The sequence below is a fragment of the Rosa rugosa genome, chromosome 6 (assembly GCF_958449725.1).
Source record: "Rosa rugosa chromosome 6, drRosRugo1.1, whole genome shotgun sequence".
Lineage (NCBI taxonomy): Eukaryota > Viridiplantae > Streptophyta > Magnoliopsida > Rosales > Rosaceae > Rosa > Rosa rugosa.
The window spans coordinates 5,097,462-5,122,623 of NC_084825.1; the positions used below are offsets into that span (position 1 = coordinate 5,097,462).

Here is a 25,162-nt window from a genome sequence, read left to right on the forward strand (position 1 = left end):
TCTGGTTTGGCCTAGATCGTCCTAGATCAAGCTTGGAAGTTGGATTAATCTCGTGCGTCTGATCAGATTCCAGATTGAATCAGAGACGTCGAAATCTTCAACTCGTGATCTTTCACTCCACACTCAAAATCGTCGTGCAAGGCTCATATGGGTATGATCAGGGGGAGAAGGACAACCCAAAACCGAGAGGATCGGTTGAGGTGATGCCGGAAAACTGGAAATCCGGCCGGGTTGGATTTTGGGCACGGGGAGGCTTCGATCCACGTCTGGGGGCAGCGGCGGGGCAAGGCGACAGCAGGGGGTGACTGGGCGTGCGGAGGCGAGCTCGGGAAGTGCCGGGTCGTGGCCGGAGGACGCCGGAGGAGTGAGATGGGGCCGGGTCGGGTTGAGCGGTTCGGCCGCGTGGGAGAGGAGAGAGAACGGAGAGTTTCGGGGGCCAAAACGCAAAAATGAGAAAATTTCGTCCTTAATGAAATAATTCGGATTTTTCACCTATTTATAGAAAAATCTCAATTTTCAAATATTCATAACTTATTCATACGAACTCCGAATATTGCGTTCCACATATGCACGAGATCGTATCGACGAGCTCTACAACTTTCATGAAGGAAGTTTTCCCAAATTCCGTATGTATAAAAAGTCAATTTCCACGAGCCCCTAAATAACGTTCGATTTTGAAAATAAAATCGTTCGAACTAATTCCACAACTTTTCCAAGCTTCGTACTCGCTCCTACTATCGTGAAATCATTTCTAAAAATCCACGAAATTTAATTTGGATTTTCCGGGGTATTACAATATCCACCCCACAGCCCACAACTGGAGATGACCTAAAACTTAGGATAGCCAATTAAAACTCATTTTTTAGGTTTTCAAAGTTGATCAATGTTTGGATGGAGGAATTGACGAATTAAAACAAGTTAATTTGATAGAAAAGTACTACATTGGGAAATTTTGAAAACTTAGGATAGCAAATTAGCTGAAATAAAACTTAGAATGGTAAATTAATTAGTTAATTATAAAAACCTAGATTAAGAAATTAACAGAAATAAAATTAACGTAGAATAGCAAATTGGCACTTTAATAAAACTTGGAGTAACAAATTAACTATTAAGCCTATAATTTTTAGAACAAATATCACAACCACAGTCCTACGAGGAAACTCTAAATCAAATAACAAGATAAATAAGACATCTACAGAGGAGTATACTCTATGTGAAAAAGAGGAGCAGCTCATCGGAACAGTTACACAACATATATAGTAATATAGGTGACCTAAACATTAACGGGGAAAAAGCTTGTTGATCAAGGTACGTAGCTATGGAGGAGAAGTAACAATTGTAGCAACCAAACATTGCCTGGATCTTTGAGTTATAGAGGATTTGGTGCAATATCAAATGAGAGGATTTGGTGCAATATCAAACTGTCCCTTAGGTGAACAAATCTGTGTAAAACTAAGAAACAGTGTTAATACACTACAACAGAAAATCTAATTTGCGAGGAACAACTTCCTCGCTAAAAATCGAGATTTCCTCGCCATAGTGTTTTGACGAGGAAAATATTTTGGTCGTCAGTTCCTCGTAGTAGGCTGGTCAAGAAAAGTTTCTATGAGGAAAATACTATTTCCTCGCCAAACTCTTTTCTCGATGAAAATACTTTTTTCTCGCCATTATACTTTAGCTAGAACTTTTTTTCTCGCCAAAACTCATACTTTTTCTTCACTGAAAAATTTTGAGGGCTAAATAATAGTCGTTAAATATATTTCCCGATGAAATAGATTTTATAGCTAAACTATTATTTCCTCGCTAATGATAAGTAATAGTATAGAAATTATAAATAATAAAAAATTTAAATACACTTTTTGGGACAAAAATATTTTCGTCGTTATAGATAGATATAGCTTTGGGCGATGAAGTTTTTCCTCGCTATAAGCTATCTTCAACGAGAAAATTTTATTTCCCTTGTACTATGTATGCTTATAGCGAGGAAACCATTCCTCCCTAATTGTACTCAATGACGAGGAACTTTATTTTTGTCATAAGAGTCCATAATGAGAAAATTTATTTTTATTGCAATTGTTTGGTTATGGCGAGAAATAAGATGAGTAGACAAAAGAAATATATACTATATACTAAAGTTTCACCATTGGTCAATACAACAAAGACGATCATTTAATGATAGATATATCTCAATCGACTCCCTACGCTCTCTGCTAGGGTTTGAGGCGCGGCGCCTCTCATGGGGTGTTCGCGACCTGAATCTTCTCCATTCTTGGAGATCTTTTTAGGCTGCGGCCTATGTCTGTTTGCCCTTGTCGCTTTCGGGAGCAATGGGTTATTGTGGGGTGAGAATCTTGAGGGGCCGGTGCTGCTCTTTGACGATGGCTGCTTCGTTTTGGGTCGTGCGGCAGGGTTCAGACTGGAGTGGGCGGCGGTTGCTGGCGGTGGAACCGTTTGGGGTTTGTGGGATCCAGGTGTATTGGATTGGTTTCCTTGCAACCACAATGGGTTCAGCGATTTGACAAGATCTTATCCTCCCTTGGCTAGTTTGTTTGCCTCTGGTTGTGAATCTGTAGGTACTCGCAGGCGATCTGGTAGCATGGGATTATGCCAGCGGTGGGATTCGCGGTGGGGCTGGTCGTGGGCGTCGTGGCTCAGTGTTAGGCGCCGACGGTGCACACAGCTACGGGGTTGGGCCTCCGTTTGTTGGGGCTACGATGGCGGCGACCTGTTGGTCGGCGATGGTTATAGCAGCCAGGCGGCTTTTTCCCCTGTCAGTTACGGGGCCGTGTGTGACGGCGCTGGTTTTCTGGTGGATGGTATCAGGATCCGGATCTGGGATCCGGGTGGGCTTGGCAAATGGAGCCGGATCTGGGATCCGGGTGGAGTTTGGTATTGGCCTGCGGCCCACTATCTTTGGTGGGCTTTTTATGGTTCGCTAGATTGGATTAGGGCTCCTGTGATTTACTATTGGATTCAGGACCCAATTTTATGGTATTTGTTCGTGAAAGATCGTCTGCCAACATGGCCATGTTCTGACACCCTTGGCCGGCGTCGATCTTTAGGTGGGAGAGTGCCTTCATTCCGACGCCAAGTTGATTTTTGTCAATTTGTGTGTTGGAGTTCGATGGGTAGTCAAACCACCGACTACTCAATTCACTACACGGCTGCAATCCGTAGTGTAAAATCAGTGCTGCGTCTCGACGTTGTTGCTCCTTGCATTATTAAGTTTTTATATTTCATATGTATTTTCTTTTTCGTACTGTTTCTTGATGTCTTTTGGCATCGTATCGTTGTAATTTTTCAATTTCAATAAATGGCTGACCTCCTTCGATTCAAAAAAAAAAAGAAATATATACTAAAATTAAAAGTAATAACTCAAAGTATTCCCTTACAATAAGTACTAATTCAAAGAAGTTATATCAATACTATATACTAATTCAAAAGAGTTTAGGGATCCTCCTCAATTTTGTTTTTGGCATCCTCCTGATCACTTCCCTAAATCTTGGAATCTCTTCTTTCCTTGCACTTGGAACTCGTCACTAGAAATGAAAGTCCTCTTTTAGAGATTTTGTAGAGAGCTTTAGCCTGCAGAGCATGGCAACAGGAGCCCACTTACGGATCAGAGCCTACAATTAAGATGTGAAGATGAATTAAATTTTAGCCACACATACGACTCCATATGAACTATACATATGACCCAAATGCTTGACAAAAACATCTCACTCTGAAGTGCTCATAGCAGATTGGAGAAATTTTCCTCATTGAAACAAATACAGCTATGAAAGAGACTAAATTGTACAAAAAACAAGAAAGCTGCAGAAATTAAAGAAGAGCAATGATAAATAAAGACAACCCTAAATAAGCTTAGCAATAGCAAAAGCATACATCACCACCATCAGGCACAAGTGATAAATATTGTGAACCCCCACAAGCACAGAAGGTTGTTTCAGTAGATGAAGAAAATTCCACTGTCATGTAATGGCTCATCTACCAGTATGCCACCATAAAACACTAAAACCGTACAAGTGATTTGGTATTGAAACAAACAGTATAGTACTGGAGAGCTTGCATGCAACATTGTTCATACAAGTACCATGGGAATCATATTAATTAAACATAACGATCCTCACAATTCTAATCTATAATTTTGATGTCACCAAGGAAATGGTATAGACTACTTTGTATCATATACAAATCAAATAAGACTAATCTGTAACACTAACCTGTTGATTCAAGTCTCTCGCCTTATCTGCATATGCACGAGACTTTGATTTTAAACGATTAGACATTTGGCTGACCTCTACAAAATTCAAATTTGGGAGCTATTTTATCACTTATACAGAAGCCAAAACCTTCCCTTTAGAAGCAAACAGAAAACTTACAGTCCAACTTTTCACCGACGCCAAGAACTTCCTGAACATTGCAAGTCATTATTTGGTGGACTTCATAGAGTTCATTATTCAACTTTGAAATAGTCCGCTGAGTACAAGTGTCCTGGTACAATTTCTTGGTTCTCTGTATGAATGTATCTTTTAAACATAAAAAGTAAAAGGAAATTAAACTCAGAAAAAGAAGCACCAAAACATAAAGCAAAATTACATAATTTCACACAACTATGAAAGAGTTCAAGTTATGGCAGTAAACCTACCGAATTTAATAAAAGCATATATGGTCTTGCAGGTGCTAAAGCTCCCTACCTAATGATTAAGAAGGTCATGAGATTAGCTATCGAAACTTTCAATAGCAAAAGAGTGCGTTATACTCCATATGGTGGATCAAAAAGGCTGTTTTTGAAATTTGTTTTTATGTATTAATGTAATCTGAGAACTAGGACCTTTTAGTACTTATACCAGTGTAAAGTATTCAGTCCAAGGTCCTGGCCAATATCTATCTCTAGGAACCTCCATATACTCTCACTAGAGAAAAGGAGTTCAAGGAAAACCTTCAGAATGACCAAACATCATTGCATTTTGATGCAACAATGTGCTGTCACTCATCGTCCTTCAATCATTGTAATAGTAGCTTCATTTATGGAGGAATTAGTATGTTCATACTGCGGTTGAGGATGAGAAAATGAGTTTTGCACAGTGAATTCAGGCCTCTTAGGTTGTGGACCATCTTTCTCGTTACTTAGCATTAAAGCAATATCTTTCATGGTTGGCCTATCCGCAACATTATCCTGTACACAAAGAAGCCCAATGTGCACACATTTCAATACTTCTGATGAGGAATATAAATCACCCAATACCTCATCTACCAATTCCAATCCCTTGCCTTCATACAGAAGTTCCATGCCTGAAAAAAAAAATCCACAAGTCCCATGTTATTGTTAAGACTGGTGCGTTCAGCTCCAGATTTATGGTCTAAGATATATGAGATAGCTCGACAGCTAATAAAACTCACTATTTTACATTGAACTTACATGGGCTAGAAAGCCTAGTTGTTGGTCATATAAAAAAAAGTTGTTATTCTTCTTGCCGCTAATAATCTCCAATTCCAAAACCCCGAAACTATAGACATCAGATTTTTCAGAAAATATCCCACCCAAGGCATACTCTGGAGACATATAGCCACTGTGTAGAAATTAAAATCATTAATTAGTATGAAACTGATTTCTGGCTTAAGGTAAAATACCATGCATGTAACTGAAAAGAACAGATTCTTACCGTGTTCCCACAACCTTCTGTGTATTTTCTATACATTGTGTTCCTTCAACTATGCGTGCCAATCCAAAATCTGAAATTTTTGGTTTCATTTTTTCATCCAGGAGAATGTTGCTGACTTTCAGATCTCTATGTATTACCTTCACATAGGAATCATGATGGAGATAAAGAAGCCCTCTAGCAACACCCTGAATAATATTAAAGCGTCTATCCCAATCAAGCTCTCCTCTCCTCATTGGATCTAATGAAATAATTAATACGACCATTAGAATGTGATCAGCTATGTTAATTATTCATATTTCCAATGCATTCAGTGACTCAGTAATGATCAACATGATGAAAATAATTTTCTTCAAAGGACTTCAATCTAGACTTCTAATAACCTTTCTCCTCTGATTAAAACTAGAATTCTAATATAGCCTTTAATTGTTAGGAAATGCAGATAGTGTAGGAAATGCACCGTACGTGAATAGATAAAATACATTCAATGTTAATTGATGGAAAATATGTGCCCTGGCAATTCAGTATTTCAGTTCATGTGAATTCACTCGTTAGTACTTAGTAGGCAGTTTTAATTCTAAAATGTAATTGCTGGATTATACTAAGCTTTTGGCATCTTACTTTAGTAAGAGTCTCTTTATAAAGAGCTCAGAGACAACAATTACTGGTAACAGAACAAGATAGCACTATAGGAAACTGCAACCATCATAAAGTGACAGTGAAACTAACCAAATAGAAACGTATCCAAGCTTTTGTTTGGCATGAACTCATAGACCAGTAACTTCTCGTCCTCTTTAATGCAGCAACCCATCATCCTAACAAGATTTTTGTGTTGAAGATTGGAGATCAACAACATCTCATTCTTGAACTCTTCAATGCCTTGTCCTGAGCTACTAGATAGTCTTTTTACAGCTATTTCCTTCCCGTCTTGTAGTATACCCTATACAAGGTCCACAAGTTAATTAATCATGGTGTTCATGTTTGTATTCTTCTACCTCTTACAATGCTATATTACCCTCAAGTAAACAAATAAGTACCTTATAAACAGGACCAAAGCCTCCTTGCCCGAGTTTGTTTGTAATGCTGAAATTGTCTGTAGCAGTTAACATGGTATCAAAATCATAGATCAATAGCTCTGATGGATCATGTTTCCCAATATATTCTCGAAGAATATCCCTAGAAGTTGGAATCGATCCTGTTCATTGAAAGTTAATTTGCATGTATAAATGTCTAACACCGAATCAGAATAAAACAACAAAAGTCATGGATATCAACCAGTATATATATAACTATATATGCTCTTATACAGTTCTGCAGGGAAGTTATACTAATTTGATTAGTACTTTAGTACTTCAGGGAGATACCTATAAATGTGCTAATGCATCAGAAAAATTAATCTCTTCTATCTCATTCTCTTACCCTTTTGGTTAGCTCGCAATTTGTGCAAACCGAACAGTATGGCAACCAAGACAATCATTAAACCAATAGCTGTAAGGATGGCAATCAACTTAATTGGCTTTCCTTCACCTGCAAATGAATCTACAAGAAGAAAACAAACATGAGAAAAAGATGAGATATTGCTAACTCCAGTATTGCAAGGATTGTTATTATTTACCTAGTTCTTTGCGTGCTAGGCGAATATAAAGATCAACACCTCCCCAGGACAACTCCACTATATCTATAAGGCCTGTTTGAGCCCAAAAGTAATTTTGGCAATATCCTTTAGTGGATCTAGCACAGCAGGCCGATACATGCGGCCCAAAAAATAAGCCTACTGGGGTTTGGGTTACAGCTTCGCCCATTCCGGAATCCATGAGGAAAATGAAACCTTATTGGAGTCAAGTAGCAGAGATTGACTAGGAAACTTCAATCAATAATCCTTCTACAACAAGGAGCAGTCAAAACCCTAGGTATATATACCAGGTTTCAAGGACGAATTAAGGACCTCTCTCATATCAATCAATCCTAGCGATTACAAAGCCTCCCCGGAGCAAACCTTCAACCTTGTTGAAACCCGGTGACCGTGCGCCAGTCCTAGTCTCTCCAAGAGCCGACTGTCAGCATCACCAGACCAACCCGGCGACCGTACTTCCAGTCCCAGTCTCCCAGCGAGCCGACTGCGAGCGCAACCGCCACCGTTACTACCAGCGAAGCAAGGGTAACGCCCTCGCAACCCAGCGAAGCTAAAGTCACGCTTTAGCGCAACCCGTACTTCTCCCAACTTCCCAGTGATTGCTCTGCTTAGTCTGCAATACTAAGTATCGATTCGGTGACGCGAAGAGATCACACCCAAAGTCCTTATCCGTAAGGCATAAAGTCTTTATCCGAAAGGCTAGAGAAGAACCCTGTGACGAGGTTGGTGCTCTCCTCGTCCACAAACGTTTGAAGAAGAAGTCAGGTCAAGGGACTACCCCGACGACTGCACCCCACGGTGCTGGCACGCCTGCGCACACGCTCAAAAGAGACAGTTTGCAAGGCAACTGGTTTTGGAGCCAAACATTTTGGCACGCTCAGTGGGACCAACTAAGTGTCTCTTCGTGAACGTTAGCCATTGGGAAGTCAAGCGAAAACCCTTACAAAAAGGGCTACGCTAACTGCTCAAAACACAAGACCTCCAGTTACAAACCGCATCCTCGCGCGGATTGTCGTGGTCTGTCAGAAGAACAAGTGATTCAAAGATTCTCCCTTCATCCCCAATTCCCCGATATGTCAACTGAACAGGGAGAGAGTCACTCGACCGCTACTGAGGGTCAAACTGTCATTACTAATCAGGCCAGTGAGCCTGTCGCTACCCCTGTCTCCAATACGGTGGGGAGTGAAGAATCAGAGGATTTCGTTGAGAAGCCTATTCCAGAGGGAGCGACCGTCGAGGTTGCATGCGCGATCATCTCAGAAAACATTGAAAACCATCGCAAGAAGATGGCTGCTGATCTGAAAAGGGAGAACGCGAAAACAGATAGAATCTTACGCGAAATAAACCAGCGTATTTCCCAACAAGCTATGGAAACTGAGCAACTGATGTCGCAAACTGAGAGTGCATTAAAAGCTCAAGCTATAAGCATCGCAGATGCCCAGAGTCAGCAGCAGAAAAAGATCATTGATGCTCTTGCGAATCATACCAAGCAAACAGCATCAGATATGGCAGGTCTTCGCAAAGATGGAGCAACTCTCGCAACCGAGGTGGCCATGCAAAGAGCTGAGTTGAACCAAGCTAAAGAAGTGTTGAATAAGACGTTAGGAGATCCTAACGCTATCCTTGGTTCCCTGGGCCAACCATCTGGTTCAGGTAAATATGTGCCGCCAAATCAGCGGGAAAAGGGTAGCAGCAGTACCGCTACACCTGCCGCGACCGTTGCTACCACGCAATTGAGAGATAAGGAACGAGCCCTGGTTATTGGCGGCAGCAAGGAAAAAACCACACTGTCAGGTGGACAGACCACCAGACAGAAGCAGCAGGCATCGAAAGGTGTTGAAACTTCGTCCGACTCCGCTGTGTTCATTCAGTACGACAGCGATGGGGCAGAGAATGTATACCAAGAGTTGCCAGGAAGCTATTATGGGATTGACCAGGCTGGTAACCCGATCAAGATAACAGCTTTGGCAAAAGAGATGCTTATGCCAGCAGTGACTCTTCAACAGCCAGCTACAACCCGCGTTGTGCAGATAGGAGAAGGGACAGCGACTGTAAACCAAGCAATACCTGTGCAGCCTGTTCGCCATACAGTGGCAATACCACCTCCTCCTCCTCCGGGTCCAGAATATGTGAGACGAGATGAGGTAGAGGAGATGATCAGACAGGCTAACCCTAGGGCCCAGATGGATGGGGTCTATGAGGGACCTTTCCCACCGCACATAATGCTCGCGCCCTTCCCCAGGGGTTATAAAAACATCATATTTGCTACCTTTTCAGGGGAGGATACCGAGAATGCGGCAACTCATCTGGCCAGGTTCAGGGTACAATGCGGCCAGTACCAGAATGATGACATCCTCAAGTGCAGGATCTTTGGCACTTCTCTGTCAGGGGCTGCCTTTAGGTGGTTCTCCAAACTGCGACCAGGAACTGTGGCAGATTGGCCTACAATGGAAAAGCTCTTCCGAGAGACTTTTGGGGCCACAGAGCCTGAGGTAGACTTGGCTTCTCTCACCCAGATGGCCCAATAGCCCACGGAGTCCGCTGTGGCCTACCTTCAGCGCTTCCAGATTCAGAAGGCCAAACTGAATGTGATCCTGCCGGAGAAAGAGTTGATCAATTTGGCGATCAAAGGCTTAGAGCCGCGCCAGCGAAAGAAGCAGCATGGAAGCATGATTCAGTCAATGGGAGAGCTCATCACAGAGGTGGGAAGCTTCGAACATCTCCTCAGAGAAACTGATGCCAGGAAGAATGCGTCCAGAGGGACATATGTACCAGGGAAAAATCACACCATAGTGGCCCTGAGCTACCAGCCGGCTACGTATGATCCTTACTATAACTATCATAGTGAGGATTTGGTTTAGGATGACGATGAGGAAGATGAGAGCGACATCGCCGCTTATGAACTGACAGGGAGAAAGAACCCAGCCTTGAAGCAACTGAAAATCTCCAAGGAACCTGTCAAGATCAAATCGATGGCCTTCACTAAACCTGAGTTCGCGGCGTATACATATGATGCCAACAAGGCACACGAGATTCTAGATGAGATGATCGCCGCGAAGATGGTGAAGACCGACTTTGGACCTTTCCCTCGACCAGATCAGCTGAAAGGAAAGAAGTATTGTAAATTCCATAACTTGTGGAACCATAATACAGCTGATTGTGTGAAGCTCAAGGACCAGATTCAGGTATGGCTCAATAACGGTAGTCTTCAAGTGGAGGCTCCAGTAACTGCAGCAGCGCTTGTTGACCTAAACCCTTTTCCTGATACTGGGATCAACATGGTCGATGTGAACTGGACCAAGCAGAACCAGAGGAAACCAACCCTGGATTTGAACACAAAGGGGCGAGAAGGAGAGCTTAACGAGGCCCCTGCCCAGAAGAAGGCTAAACCATTTGGCCAAGCCTCACCCGTAGTGTTATGCTCGCGGTGCAAGGAAGAGTGTGGCATCCAGGTGTCGCACGAAGAGGTCGAGCAGACATTTCGTTTTGGCTCTCTCCCGCCCATCAAGTGGGCCTCGCCATCGCGAAACTATCAACTTTCCAGCCCGAGAAAAAGGGAGGAATTGGGGTCACCTACAAAGGACTCTAATCTGTTTAAGAAGCTGAGGGCAGCTACGGTTGATCAGCAGACAGAGGAGAAGGTTGCAAACAAGCACAAAGACATTCTGACAAAACCCTACATACCACCTGCTTCAACCGCTACCATCAAGGAAGGGAAGTGGTACACCAGGGAGAAGGGGAAGGCAGTGGAGATAAGTCCTTCCAAAAAGCGAAAACTGCAGCGCAGGTTTGGGGAAGCCAAGCGCACGCTCGAGGCTTTAGACCAGGGCTTGATCAAACCTTCACAATTGGTCAAATCGCCTGTGCAGTATCAGAAGGAGATGGAAGCACTTGCTGCCAAGCCATTAGTGGCCCCTCGCAGTTTGCGAAAGCAAGCGAGCTCAGCAATAGGGGTTTCTGAGCCCAGTGTTTTTTGCAGAATTACCAAGGAGAGAACACTTCCGCCAGCCAGAAAGGAGAGCTCGCCGTCCAGGCGACCGCACGTCAAGCGCCGTGTGTTTCGCGATGAACCAGAAGCCAAATCCTCAGTTTTCGAGAGACTGGGGGGCAAGAATAGGACTACCGACACTTTACAGTGGAGACCTAAAAAAGTCTAGAGTGTGGTAGTTGCTCCCCTAGAGGCAGATTCTGCTAGGGAACCAAAATCAGTTTCCCCTGAAAAAGCTCCCGTGGTTCAGGAGCATGAGCAGTGTGAGGTAAAAGGCCTCACTGAGGAATCCTTAGTAGACAGGTTGGCTAAACAGGTCAACACGGTTATCCCTGTCAACGAACCCAAGCTCAACCTGGAGGACGACATAGGTGAATTAGATACGTCCTGCAATATGGTTTATGTGCTCCCAGCGCGGTATGCAATACCGGTCGCGGCTCAGGAATGCATAGAAGCTGAGGAATGTAATACACAGCCCCTGCAGATCACGTCAGCGGTCACAACACCGGTAGAAGAGATTGTCTGTCTGGAAACAGAGGACGCCAGCAGTAAAGAATTCTTCATGAGCTTCACTAGGCCAACACCTGCTATGGTCCAGCACATGAGACCTTTATACATCACGGCGGATGTTGGCGGTACCAAAGTTAGCAAGATCATGGTTGATACTGGAGCTGCTGTTAATGTCATTACTACTAGGACCATGCACTTGCTTGGAATCAAGAAGGAGAAAATCCAGTCAACGTCTCTCACTCTCAAGAACTTCGCGGGGACTGTAACAAAGACCTTGGGATTACTTTTCTTGCGTATCAAGGTAGGTCCAGCAGAGGGAGTTTATGCTTTCTTTGTGACAGATTGCTATGCGGCCTACAGCGCTATCCTGGGAAGGGACTGGATTCACCGGAGCTACTGTGTTCCGTCAACCCTCCATCAGGAACTTATTATGTGGAACAGGGAGACAGATAAAGCTGAGGTGATCAAAGCGGATCCTCGTCCATTCCCAGTTTCCGCAAACTATGTAGATGCCAGGTACTATTTGGAGCCTATCGCTCCATTGCAAGTCAGTGGCCTCGATAACAAAGGCCGCCCTACAGGGGTGACGGCCTCTGAACTAGCACAGTGGGGGCTTACGCTCGCAAAAGAAGGCTTGGAAAGGCCTGGCCACGCTGTGCCTAAACCCTTAAACGATTAATGGATTACGACCTTCCAGAGGAAGGGATAGAGGCCCTCCACTCGCTGTACGAAAGATTATCATCATATCTAGTGGAAAAGGAGGCCTATGAGCGAATCGCGACTTTGGAAATCGTTGAAGAAGAACTCTCTGATCAGGAACAAGAGGATGAGGTGGAGATTCAGCTCGCTCCGGCAGCGTTGGACGACACGCCTCCCAAAGTCAGAGACCCTACCGAGAAAGTCAATCTCGGGACAGCAGATGAGCCCATGGAAGTGGCTATCAGCGCTTACCTAGAGCCTAGCGAGAAACAGAGGCTTATCGACTTATTGCTAGAATTCAAAGACTGCTTTGCGGAAAAGTACGAGGATATGCCCGGCCTGTCACCAGACTTGGTTTGCCACCAGCTACCAATACTCCCTGACAAGAGGCCTGTGAAACAAGAACCGCGAAGAATGAATTCAGAAACTCAAATTCTCGTCAAAGAGGAGGTTGAAAAAATGCATAAATCAGGCATTATCAGGGTGGCCAAATACAATCAGTGGCTATCTAACATAGTGCCTGTCCGCAAGAAGAATGGCAAGATGAGGGTCTGCGTCGACTATAGAGACCTTAATACTGCTACACCTAAGGATGTCTACCCCATGCCGGTCGCGGATATGTTGGTAGACGCCGTTGCGCGACATGAACTATTGTCCTTCATGGACGGCACTGCAGGATATCACCAGATTCCGGTCGCGGAAGAAGACAGACACAAAACCGCATTCCGTTGCCCTGGGTTCGCGGGCGTTTTTGAATATGTGGTTATGCCTTTTGGACTGAAGAACGCTGGTGCGACTTATCAAAGAGCCATGAACCTAATCTTCCATGACATCCTTGGAAAGATTTTGGAGGTTTACATTGATGACGTGGTTGTCAAATCTCAGAAAAGAGGGGATCACATCACAGATCTCAGGAAAGTATTCGAGCGCATGCGACAGCACAAGCTTAAAATGAATCCCGCTAAGTGCGTTTTTGGGGTTCAAGCAGGAGACTTTCTTGGGTTCATTGTCCATCAAAGGGGAATTGAGGTCCCTGAAGACAAAGCGAGCGCAGTCATCAACGCATCTCCGCCACGCACGAAGAAAGAGCTGCAGCGTTTGCTCGGTAAAATCAACTTTTTGAGACGCTTTATCTCTAACTCTGCAGGTAAGATCCAGCCTTTCTCTCCTCTGTTGAAGCTACAGGGCCAGAGCGAGTTCGTCTGGGAGCATAAACACCAAGAGGCTTTTGATAAAATCAAGGCCTACCTGGCGAGCGCACCAGTGATCGTTCCTCCTAGGGCTGGATTCCCATTAAAACTATATATTTCTGCAGCTGAGGCCTCCATTGGCAGCCTGCTCGCCCAAGACGATGAGGATGGTGTCGAACATGCCATATTCTATCTTAGTAGGACACTCACAGACTGCGAGACAAGGTACACTCTGATGGAAAAGCTGTGTCTCACATTGTACTTCTCAGCATGCAAGCTGCGCCACTACATGTTATCCTTTACCACTTGCATCATCGCTCAGACTGACTTGGTCAAGTACATGCTGTCGCGGCCTATTCTGAGAGGCCGCATTGGCAAATGGGTATTGGCTTTATCTGAATTCTAGCTACAGTACGTGCCACAAAAGGCAGTAAAGGGACAGGCTATCGCAGATTTCCTGGCACACCACCCTACCTTGGACATCCCCGTAGTGAAGGAGTTAGAGATAGCAGCTGTAACCATAACTCGGCCAGATTTAGCGTGCATCCCAGAATACGCTATTCGGTATCAAGCTACAGTCTCCTTGCAGCCCTGGATACTGTACTTTGATGGTTCAAGAACGGAAACGTTAGCAGGGGCAGGGATTGTTCTGGAGAATCCAGCGGGCGATCGTTTTTCTTATTCTTTCCAGTTGGAGTTCAAATGTACAAACAATCAAGCAGAGTATGAGGCCCTGATCATTGGCCTAGAGGTTCTGCTAGAGTTGGGAGTAAGGGACGTTCAGGTACACGGCGACTCTTTGCTTATAATCAACCAGCTCCAAGGAAAGTACAAGTGTGAAAGCTTTTTGCTTATACCCTATTTGCATCGCGCCATTGAGCTTCTGGATCAATTCGATGATGCGGATTTGGAGCACATACCCCGTGAGCGCAACTTTGCGGCCAATGAGCTCGCTCAATTGGCTACGGGCATTACATTGAAGTATGGCGTTCGCGAGCGCATTCTGAAGGTCGAGCGCCGCACACTGCCTTCGTGGCTCGCGCGGCCTGACCCACCGGATGATCCAGTTGTCGCGGTTCTCGAGCCTATTGACGTCGATTGGCGCATTCCGCTGATTGACTACCTCAAGCAACCAGACCCTACAGCAGACAGGAAGACTCGTTTTCTTTCCTTGAATTATTTCCTCAGAGGTGACGAGCTGCGACGACGTGGGGAAGATGGCGTAGACTTTCGCTGTGTCTATGGCCGCGAAGCCAATGGGTTGATGCGCGAAGCGCACACGGGAGTATGTGGGGCCCATCAAGCAGGCCCCAAGATGCGTTGGCTTATCAGAAGACATGGGTATTATTGGCCCAGCATTTTGAAGGATTGTATCGCGTTCGCGAAAGGTTGCCAAGACTGTCAGGCGCATGGTCCAGTGCAGCACATTCCCAATATTCCCATGCAACCCATTATTAAACCTTGGCCTGCCCGAGGCTGGGCTTTGGACTTGATTGGGATGATTCACCCTCATTCCTCGCTCCAGCATAAGTTCATCATTATAGCCACTGATTCTTCACGAAATGGGTTGAGGCTGAACCTTTGAAGGAAGCTTCCGGCGCTACCATTCGCCAGTTTATCTTTCAGAATATTATTTGCAGGTTTGGCATTCCAGAAGTGTTGGTCTCAGACAGGGGGGCAACATTTATGGGCGGCGAGGTAGAGAAACTTGTCAAGGACTTGGGCATCCAGTTCGTCCACAGCACACCATATTATGCCCAATCCAATGGTCAAGCAGAGGCCAGTAACAAGATTATTATCACCTTGCTCAAGAAGATGCTTGTTGAAAACCCTAGACAGTGGCACGATACGTTGTATGAGACCTTATGGGCTTATCGTACCTCCAAGAGGAATCCCACTGCTACGACCCCATATGCACTAATGTTCGGTCATGATGCCATCTTACCGTTGGAGATCAACGTCCAGTCTCTGCGCGTCCAAGATCAGCATCACTTGATCGGGGAAGATTATGTTCAGGCGATGTGGCAAGAACACGAAGATCTCAGCGAGCAACGCTTGGCAGCTTTGGACAACTTGGTTTTGGAAAAGCAACGGATTGCTCGCGCCTATGACAAGAGGACGCTTGGCCGTAGTTACAAAGAGGGTGACTTGGTTTGGAAGGCTGTTTTGCCTTTTGGCGAGAAGTTGACCGGTCGCTGTAAATGGACTCCGCGATGGGAAGGACCCTTCGTTGTTCATCGCATTCTGGAGCGCGGGGCCTTTCACCTCAAAAATTTGGATGGCGACCTCCACCGCAATCCCATTAACGGGCGGTTCCTGAAGAAATATTACCCTAGTGTTTGGGAGTTTGAAGATCCACCAGATCAACCTTCTTCTCAGACAGGGGGGCAACCTTAGTCTCCCCAGGTTCGCTTCATCCATATTCAGGCCTTTTCTGTGGCCTTAGTATCCTGTACTTGCTTCACCTACGAATACTAGGGGGCAACACTCTGTACATTCAGGCCTTATTTGAGGCTTTATTTTCAGGCCTTATTTGAGGCTTTATTTTCGGTCAACAATTTCAAATTTCTTGTTATTGTTGTCAATTTTTCTTTTCTTTGACATTATGGTGTCAAGAATGCATGTAATGGCCTATACCTGAGGCCTTATTTTATACATTGATTTGCAAAAAGTGTTAAAAACTGTCATTCATAAAGTGGCTCTGCGGCCAAAGAGCAGTACAAAGTGCAAATCAAAATAATTACATTTGCGGTTTACAAGGCCAGAAGTGGCTTAGAGTAAGAACCATAAAGTTACAGATCTACTAAGAGTTTCTGGATCTTGTGGCAGCGAAGGGGCTGTGCTCGGGCATTCATACTCTCCCTCTCTTCACCCACATGCATCCTCTGATCCGAGTTGCATCCGTTACCGTCTGTACCGGAGAAAAAGGAAGGAAATAATCCATCGCAACCCTTTTGGTTGGATTACCCTCCGGGATGGAGATGGTCTCCACGGAGAGTGCGACTCACAACCACATCTACCTCCAAGGGAAAAACATAAGTCACGCAGTCAGACCCTGGAGGTAGGCTACGGAGCAAGAACAGGCGACCCATATTGGTCTTCCGCCCTTCTTCCTCCTGCTCCACGCGGGCAATCTGAGAGAGGGGACCCCTCAGAATCGGGTTCCGCCGCGGCGGGAGCACCACATGTTCTACAGTCTAAATGAAACCGGTGGATTTCACCGCGACTTCCAGAGACCAAAGACATGTGGTTGGACCTGAGGTTAGGCCATAAGACCTACCCAGGTATTGAGGTTAAGCCATAAGGCCTAGGAATTGGAGGCTAAGGCTAATATCGTGAGGAGAAGATTGTAGAAACTGGAGGAAGAGAAGTAGAGATTGTGATACTATCTCTGGGAAACCCATATTCAGTTGTGTATATCATCTCCCCAGAGTGCAGGTATTTATAGTGCCAGTCTCAGTGGCCTTGACCGTACGATGGGTGGTTGTGATATTCTCACTGCCATCAATGAGCGTATCAATTGGTGTTAAATGCTAAGATCTCGGAAATGAAGATAATTGAAAGCGCGTGGGAGGCGGGGCAGTCTCCAAGGAGGTAACCGCTCCATTTCGAGATTATCTTTTCAATCTTTTCAAACAGATTTAAAAGCATTAAAACAAATTAAAGCGCTGAACAGTTTGAGGAGTTAAGTTGATATGTATTTGGGCCAAGCAATGTGGGCTAAATATTAGGTTAATAACAATATTATTGTTCATACGAAACATGGGCTTAATTCTAGAGGCCCAAAAGTCTGCGGCCTGCATGGGTCAGGCGAAGGAAAAGTTCATCTAAACGAAAACTAGCATCCGCAGCAGCTTGTGCGGCTTGCTGGGCTGCCACGCGAGCTTGAGCCAGTTCCTGGGATAGCGTCTCGAAGGCAGCGAGGGGTTGTTCTAACTGAGGCTCCGCATGAGTAAGCCTGGTAGTAACGTCAGTTAACCGGGCTTGAAGAGCCTGAATCTGGGACCTCAAGTGGTTCCTTTCGAGCGTCAGTTCCCTGATGAGGTTAGCTTGGTCACCCAAGAAATCGCGCGCGGTCTCTGTTTGTTGAGTGAGGTTCTGATAGCGCGTCTCGGTCTGCCTAGCCTGCGCGTTCGCGACTGCCCGCTCATTGAGCCCTTGATGGAGATTTTGCAGCAGTTGATCGACCTCTTGGAACTGATCTTCAGTGATGGCTCCCTCGCGGAGAAGTACCCTCAAATATTCTAAGACTCTCACGGGCGCACCAGGAATCAAGATATCAGGGCCCAGGAAGCGACGAAGGCCTTCTCTAGCTTCATCTACGACCCCAGGAGGGTTCACTTCGAGTACACGAGCTAACCTTTCCAGAGTGGAGGGAGTTGGTTGCTCAGCGACAGGGGCCTCAGGAGGTTCGGCGACAGGTGCTGCCTCTGGCATTGGTCCAGGAAGGTCTCCCAATTCTCCGGCTTCAGTGACTTGGGGGGCAGGGGGAAGAAGTTCCTGACCAACCATATTAAGAGCGGGTTCAGCAGCTTCTGCCTCTACAGCTTCAGCTACAGCGTCCTCAGTGTTGAAGGCATTTGGATTCTGGAAGAAGGTATTGTCAGAATAGAATATTTAAGCCAGGAAGTAATAATGAATTAGTTGGTTAAAGGAAATACCTCCTCGGCTGGGGGCTCACGCACAACGACCGCTGGCATTGCCTCTGGGTTAGCTTCGCTGGGAATAGGAATTGAGTCAGGCGCTATCTGTTCCAGGACAGGTGTATCGCTTGATTCCTTGCGAGTTGCATCCGGTAGCGGTACTCTATCTTCGGCCTCAGATGAGCTATCATCTATGATTTGCACTCGGATCAAGGCCAACTGTGCATTACTGGCAGCGCCCGTAGGAGGTGGAGAGTTGTTCACAATAGTTGGCGCTTGGGCTTGGGAAGCAGATGTGCCTTCACCAGCAGCTGAAGATCCTTCTTCAGTGTGTCTCAAGGACCTATGGCGAACCTGCGAATGAGGATTGTTACATGGTCGCATAGAATGGAAAGAAATTGCTAACAAGTACTGAGTATGCTTGTGTCTTACCAGTCGGTCGGCGATTGGTTCATCTCCTGCCCATAGGTCAGTTCGAGGATCAGAGCGATTGCGTTTCCGAGCCGAGAGGGCGGCGATCTGTTGGGGTCAGAAGGTTAGATTTGATTCATGGTGGAAGTATGATTTACTCAAACAAAAAGTTCTTACCGTCTGCGAGTCATCATCATCAGAGGAGGATTCTTTGTCTTCAGGCTCTGTCATTACTGCCTTTTGTTTCCCAGACTGGCCAGTGGCATGGGAAGTGTTGGCTGTGCGACTGCCAGAGGATGGCGCGTTTCCCTGGAATAGCAAAATTTTGAATTAAAAGGGAAGAGCAAATGAACAAAGGACAAAACACGAGTCAGGATATTTACCTCTTGAGGGGGTTCGCGGATTACGATACCAGCCTGGGCCTGACGTGGGGCTCGCGCGGGTCGCGAAGCCAGCTCGGCAGCAGGAGGAGGAACTTGTGCAGCGTCTTCAGGGACGCGAGCAAGTAGATCGACGTCGGCAGCGTAGGGGTATCGCAGTTCCCCGAAAATGGCAGCGAATAGCTCATCATGCTGTTTCCTCCAGCAGTTAACAGAAACTTCTTCCCACCATGCCTCGTATCCTTCCTCAGTCCCATCCACAGAGTCAATCTCTTTAGCCCAGTCAGGGAGGTCAACCAGTGCGAGTGTGCTTTGTGCTGGCGGAGGCCCAGAAAGAGGCCCAAATCTACGCCAAGAGGTGTTATAGTTCCAAGCATCATACAGTGGGAATGGCACTAATTGAACAAGGCCGAGTTGGCGAGCGAAGTGGTTGGGAGCATAGAGTTCGTAACTGAGTTCGTCAGCGGCAATCCTGATGTCAGAACAGGAGATTGCGCGGCGAAAGGCCAAGCGCGCGCGATCACTGTAGCGAGAGGCGCCAGGGAGAAATCCGTGTTCAAGCGGAGCCGGGAATCTTCTACTCAGCACTAAGTCGCAGTATGGCATCTCGTGCAGAAGGTACAAGTATGTGAAGCACTCAGAATAAGGAGGGGATGTGTACCTTTCATCGCGACTGAGCCATCGTCCCAGGAGTTGATCAGTAGGTGGAAGCAATGGGATGTCGTCGCGACGAAAATATGGGAAGTAAATTTGAATCCAGAAGTCAAGAATCCAAAAAGGGCCAGAAATGCCAGTCTCGAAGGGATGCATTGTGGCTTGGTACAAAGTGCGATAGAGGGCACCCAGCACTGGTTGCCCTAACCCCACGCGGCAACCGTTGTAGAGGGCCGTTGCCAGAAAGGTCCAGGCACCAGTGGGCTTACAGGAGGAAGTACAGAAGATAAACTTACAGAGCCAGTACTCCAAGAAAGCAATCCCGCCAGTCGCATTGTGCTCCTGGCGATAATAAGCCAACCACCGCGGATAGGAGCCGCTATGAGCGCTGCGACCATGTTGGGCCATGGTGGAAGTAAAAGTATCAGAGTCGAATTGGCCATGCAGATAAGGCTCGCTGTCGATGGGTAGGCCAGTGATGGTGAGAATGTCCAATAAAGTGATACTCATTTGGCCAAATCGAAAATCGAAGGTGTTGGTGGCGGTGTTCCAAAAACAGAGAAAGGCAGCGAGTGGCGAACGATTGCCACCGCGCGGAAGACGAAAACAAAGATCGATAGTATGGGTGATACCTGCTGCGTTCTAGCGAGCCAGATCTCGAGCTCGCGCTTCACGATACCAGGAAAGCTCCGCCGCACTGATAAAAGATGGCCAATGCCCTATTTTTGATCGATGATTAGGGGCACTCCAACTGGTAAAATCCCCAGGAGTCCTTCGGAGGACTGGGATGGGGCGGCGAACAGGTAAGCCATAGAAGGCGATGGCGTCGGCCGGGAAAGAATCTCGCGGCGTTGGACCCAGTCCGGCATGGTTGTTCGAGAGTCTGAGGAGCAGGGGTCTCTGGACAATGGTCTGGAGGATCAGGCTGGCACCGATGTTGGCTCCCCAAGAATGGGCGGCTTGTTCATTCAGTTCTTCTTCTTGATCGATAACTATCTTTTTCGGGGGAGCCATTTCTGGGTTTCGAAGAGGAAGATGTGTGCAAAAGAGGGTTTCTGGGTTTAGGAGACTAAAAGAGTTTCTGATGTGACAGGTCTGAAGTGGCTGCGGATTTAAATAAGAGATTTTGTGAGGGAAACGATACGACAGAAAGGCGTTTCGCGAGTGAAAGGACGCAACCCTCATTAATGACATCGTTTCAAGCATTGAACGCGTCGTTTTAGTCCCCTTCAATCAATTACATTTTCATGAGCCTGATTTCGAGGCCTGGGAGGCAATGTTTGAGCCCAAAAGTAATTTTGGCAATATCCTTTAGTGGATCTAGCACAGCATGCCGATACCTGCGGCCCAAAAAATAAGCCTACTGGGGTTTGGGTTACAGCTTCGCCCATTCCGGAATCCATGAGGAAAACGAAACCTTATTGGAGTCAAGTAGCAGAGATTGACTAGGAAACTTCAATCAATAATCCTTCTACAACAAGGAGCAGTCAAAACCCTAGGTATATATACCAGGTTTCAAGGACGAATTAAGGATCTCTCTCATATCAATCAATCCTAGCGATTACAAAGCCTCCCCGGAGCAAACCTTCAACCTTGTTGAAACCCGGTGACCGTGCGCCAGTCCTAGTCTCTCCAAGAGCCGACTGTCAGCATCACCAGACCAACCCGGCGACCGTACTTCCAGTCCCAGTCTCCCAGCGAGCCGACTGCGAGCACAACCGCCACCGTTACTACCAGCGAAGCAAGGGTAACGCCCTCGCAACCCAGCGAAACTAAAGTCACGCTTTAGCGCAACCCGTGCTTCTCCCAACTTCCCAGTGATTGCTCTGCTTAGTCTGCAATACTAAGTATCGATTCGGTGACGCGAAGAGATCACACCCAAAGTCCTTATCCGTAAGGCAGAAAGTCCTTATCCGAAAGGCTAGAGAAGAACCCTGTGACGAGGTTGGTGCTCTCCTCGTCCACAAACGTTTGAAGAAGAAGTCAGGTCAAGGGACTACCCCGACGACTGCACCCCACGGTGCTGGCACGCCTGCGCACACGCTCAAAAGAGACAGTTTGCAAGCCAACTGGTTTTGGAGCCAAACAAGGCCTTTGGATTAGACCAAACACCCAATATTATTAACGAGTGCATAAGCCAGGCAAGAACAATTGTTTAGGCACTGTATCATGCAGCCATTGATGTCATCAGTATTCAATGATGTAATATACTGATGATAATCTGGCACTTTCACCCCTGTCATCTTCCAAAACCCATCATCATTATAACCTTGTTTTCCTTGCAATGAGAATGACTTCTTATCTGTTTGTTTCTCACAGGACAAGTCGGTTTGCCTTACGCACCCCATGGTCCAGTTTCCCTTCCTCCATTCCTGGTCTGAACTTGGCACAAACGCCCTTTCAAACACTTGCAGATTGGAGATTCAGAGCCGTTGCAAACCCCATGCCAAAAGGCCCACATGCTCCATAGATGTTACATGGGTTCTTTAGTGTCTCGCGGTAGAGTGACCAGTTCCTACCATTTTGTGCATACATAAACTTAAAATTTCCCTGTGAAGAGATGTCTCCATATGCTGCGAAAGTGTCAAATAATTCATAAGAGAAATAATTATCTACTCCTGTAAATCCGCTAAGATATCGATCATCCATATCTGGCAAGCCGATGAACTTTGATTTATCCCAAGGCCCACTTCTCCAGAACGGAGTTGATTGATTAATCCAAATGATCACTTGTGCTGGCACCTCTGTTGCCCGTCCGCCTTCAACTGTATATATCCCAGTAGATGGATCACTCTCACTTTTCCAGGAACTCAAGATATTGCCCTTTTTAGATTTAGTATTGTATCGAATCTGCTGGGTTGGTAGCATCGTGTCACTAGGATAATCGAAGCTCTGCCACACTACTCCATCCTCCTCTGCAACTGAACTAGTATTAGATGATGACACCTCACTAGTTACATCGGTTGACCATAAAGAGTTCTGTTTCCCATCTACAAGCTCCAGACTCCCATTGCTGCTAATTCTCAAACTCGCCAATGATCCTGTAACTGCAATTGGCTTTTCCCTGTTGGCCACCCACACTACTTTACGGGGAAATATATTCTTGTGCCATATCCCCACATACTTACAAGCAGAACCATTGGGACTGAAGAAGCCTAATTCGAAAATGCTGCTAGGGGAGACAAGAGTGTCGCTCTGTGCTAACGGTTGCAAGGGAGTGATGTTATAAACTTGAGAACAATGATAATATGGTGGAAGCAAGATTAAGATGAAAAAGAAGAAGATTGAGAGATTGAAGAAGCTAACACTTTCAGATTCAATACCCATTGGATATAGGGTGTGAAGGAGTTATCTCACACACTACTTCAGCACAACGATGCTGTGACTGAAGCAAACTGAAGAAGAAGAGGAACAACCTACAGGACTTACATTTGACTACTGACGACTACTATTGCTTTTACAAAACATGTTTCATCAGTTTTTTGTGTTTGTTCACATAAGTTTTTTGGTTGCAGTATATCGATGACCCACTACTACATATATCGATGACCCACTACCAGTTTTTTTGTTGTAATACTTTGTTTGTTCACATTAACATGCATGCAGTCTGAACTGGTAATTGCTATTTTGACGGCCGAGGCAGTGCCTCTGGACTACTGTTCATAAAGAAGATTGCTTGTATTCTCCGCTGATACTGATGACGCACTACCAGATACGGCCGGAAATCGCCAAAAACCCACTTGATATGAAGGTACACGTTTTCCGTTTGGTGAAGAGGGCAATTAAAGCTACATTTTTGGCTGATTTTTTTCACATTGAAAAGTCAAATAGTAACGATGCTGACAAACGGACGTCGGTATATGAAGCGTACAACAAGGCTGATAGTTCCTAATTGTCATCTTATAAACTTCGGCACAACAAGATCCAAACCACTAATTGTTTTTGGCTCCATATGAGTCATATTAAGAAACCAAACTATGGTACCCATATCCATACAACGGTTGACCTTGACCATACTATTAAGAAACCAAAGAAAAGCAGTTAGTAAAAAACCAATACTCGAGTAAAGAAGATTAAATTACACACCTATAATAGAAATGCCGAGCACTTTGAAAGCTTACTTCATCAACAGGAGGCTTTCCCCGGCCACCTGAGCAATCCAAATCCATGTTGATCGAGCACTCTCTACTACTATAAGCCGAATAAGGAAATAAAATAAAAAGTATTTTACCAAATTCAGATCAATCTCATAGATTTAAATCACGCAATAAAAGATACAGTCACATAATTTTATTTTTTGTTGCTAACAGTCTGACCAAGAGAGAAATTTCCCCAACGATCAGTATACGCTGTACATATTGCTTAAGCATCCCAATAGACTGAATAGAGGACATATGGAAGAGTATGCATTCATATTGAAAGATTACAGCTCAATTCTAAAACAAATATCTAAATTCAATTTTTTCCCGCCAATTAAGATAATTGAATAAAAAATTGATTAATTATGATCACAAAATGCAAAATATAGTAACATACTATAACATTATGAATCTGTGAAGCAAAGTTGCCATCAGTTATCGTCCTAACATCACTGTTATGGTAGTTTCATTTGTGGAGCAACTATTTTTGTGCTGTGGGACAGAATTTTTCCAAGCGTGATTAGGCTGCTTCGGTTGTGGGGCATCTGTCTCACTATATAGCATTAAAACGACCTCAAGTATGGTTGGCCTATCGACGGGTTAATCCTGTACACAAAGAAGTCCCATATGGACACATCTCATTACTTCTGATGAGGAATATGCCTCGACCAATTCTTCATCTACAAAGTCGAGCCCCTGGCCTTCAGTCCACAAGTACCATGCCTGACCAAATTCATATATATGATGGCTAGAATGATTAGTGTGCTCTTTTACTTCCATAGTCCTCATTATCTGAATGTGACGACTGTTCATATATTCACAGTTTGACGAAGATTTACAGTGCAAACTTACATAGGCTAGAAAACCGAGTTGTACGTTGTTCATGGTTATAAAAGTTGGTATTCTTCTTGCTGCTAATGATCTCCAATACCAAGACCCCAAAGCTGTACACATCTGAGTTTTTAGAAAATATCCTGCCCATGGCATACTCCGGAGACATGAAGCCACTGCATGCAGAGGAACCTCGTTAGTACATGAACAGAAATCTGGTAAGAAAAATGACCCCAAAATTATATATTTAATTCCACATGTAGATAATCCTAAGTTATGAATATATGATTGATACCTTTTTAAACAGCACAGAACTTTTGTTGTGATTTGTGTAAGAAAAAGTATGAAAAATAGGTAAGAAATGATGCTTACAGTGTTCCCACAACCTTCTCAGTATTCTGAGATTTTTGGGTTCATTTTC

The 25,162-nt window shown here is 45.2% G+C and overlaps 1 protein-coding gene across 1 annotated transcript; it reads right to left on the reverse strand.

Annotated features, from left to right (window-relative positions):
* Positions 1-4,886: 4,886 nt before the first annotated feature.
* On the reverse strand, positions 4,887-19,374 carry LOC133716110 (G-type lectin S-receptor-like serine/threonine-protein kinase At1g61490). The gene is made up of 10 exons (XM_062142845.1): positions 19,165-19,374; positions 18,972-19,046; positions 18,759-18,845; positions 18,189-18,270; positions 7,083-7,202; positions 6,701-6,858; positions 6,393-6,603; positions 5,667-5,904; positions 5,419-5,573; positions 4,887-5,295 (listed from the first exon to the last, which is right to left on the reverse strand). Exons 1-10 carry the CDS (start codon positions 19,372-19,374, stop codon positions 4,994-4,996), a joined length of 1,638 nt encoding a protein of 545 aa, XP_061998829.1. The 3' UTR covers positions 4,887-4,993.
* Positions 19,375-25,162: the final 5,788 nt, after the last annotated feature.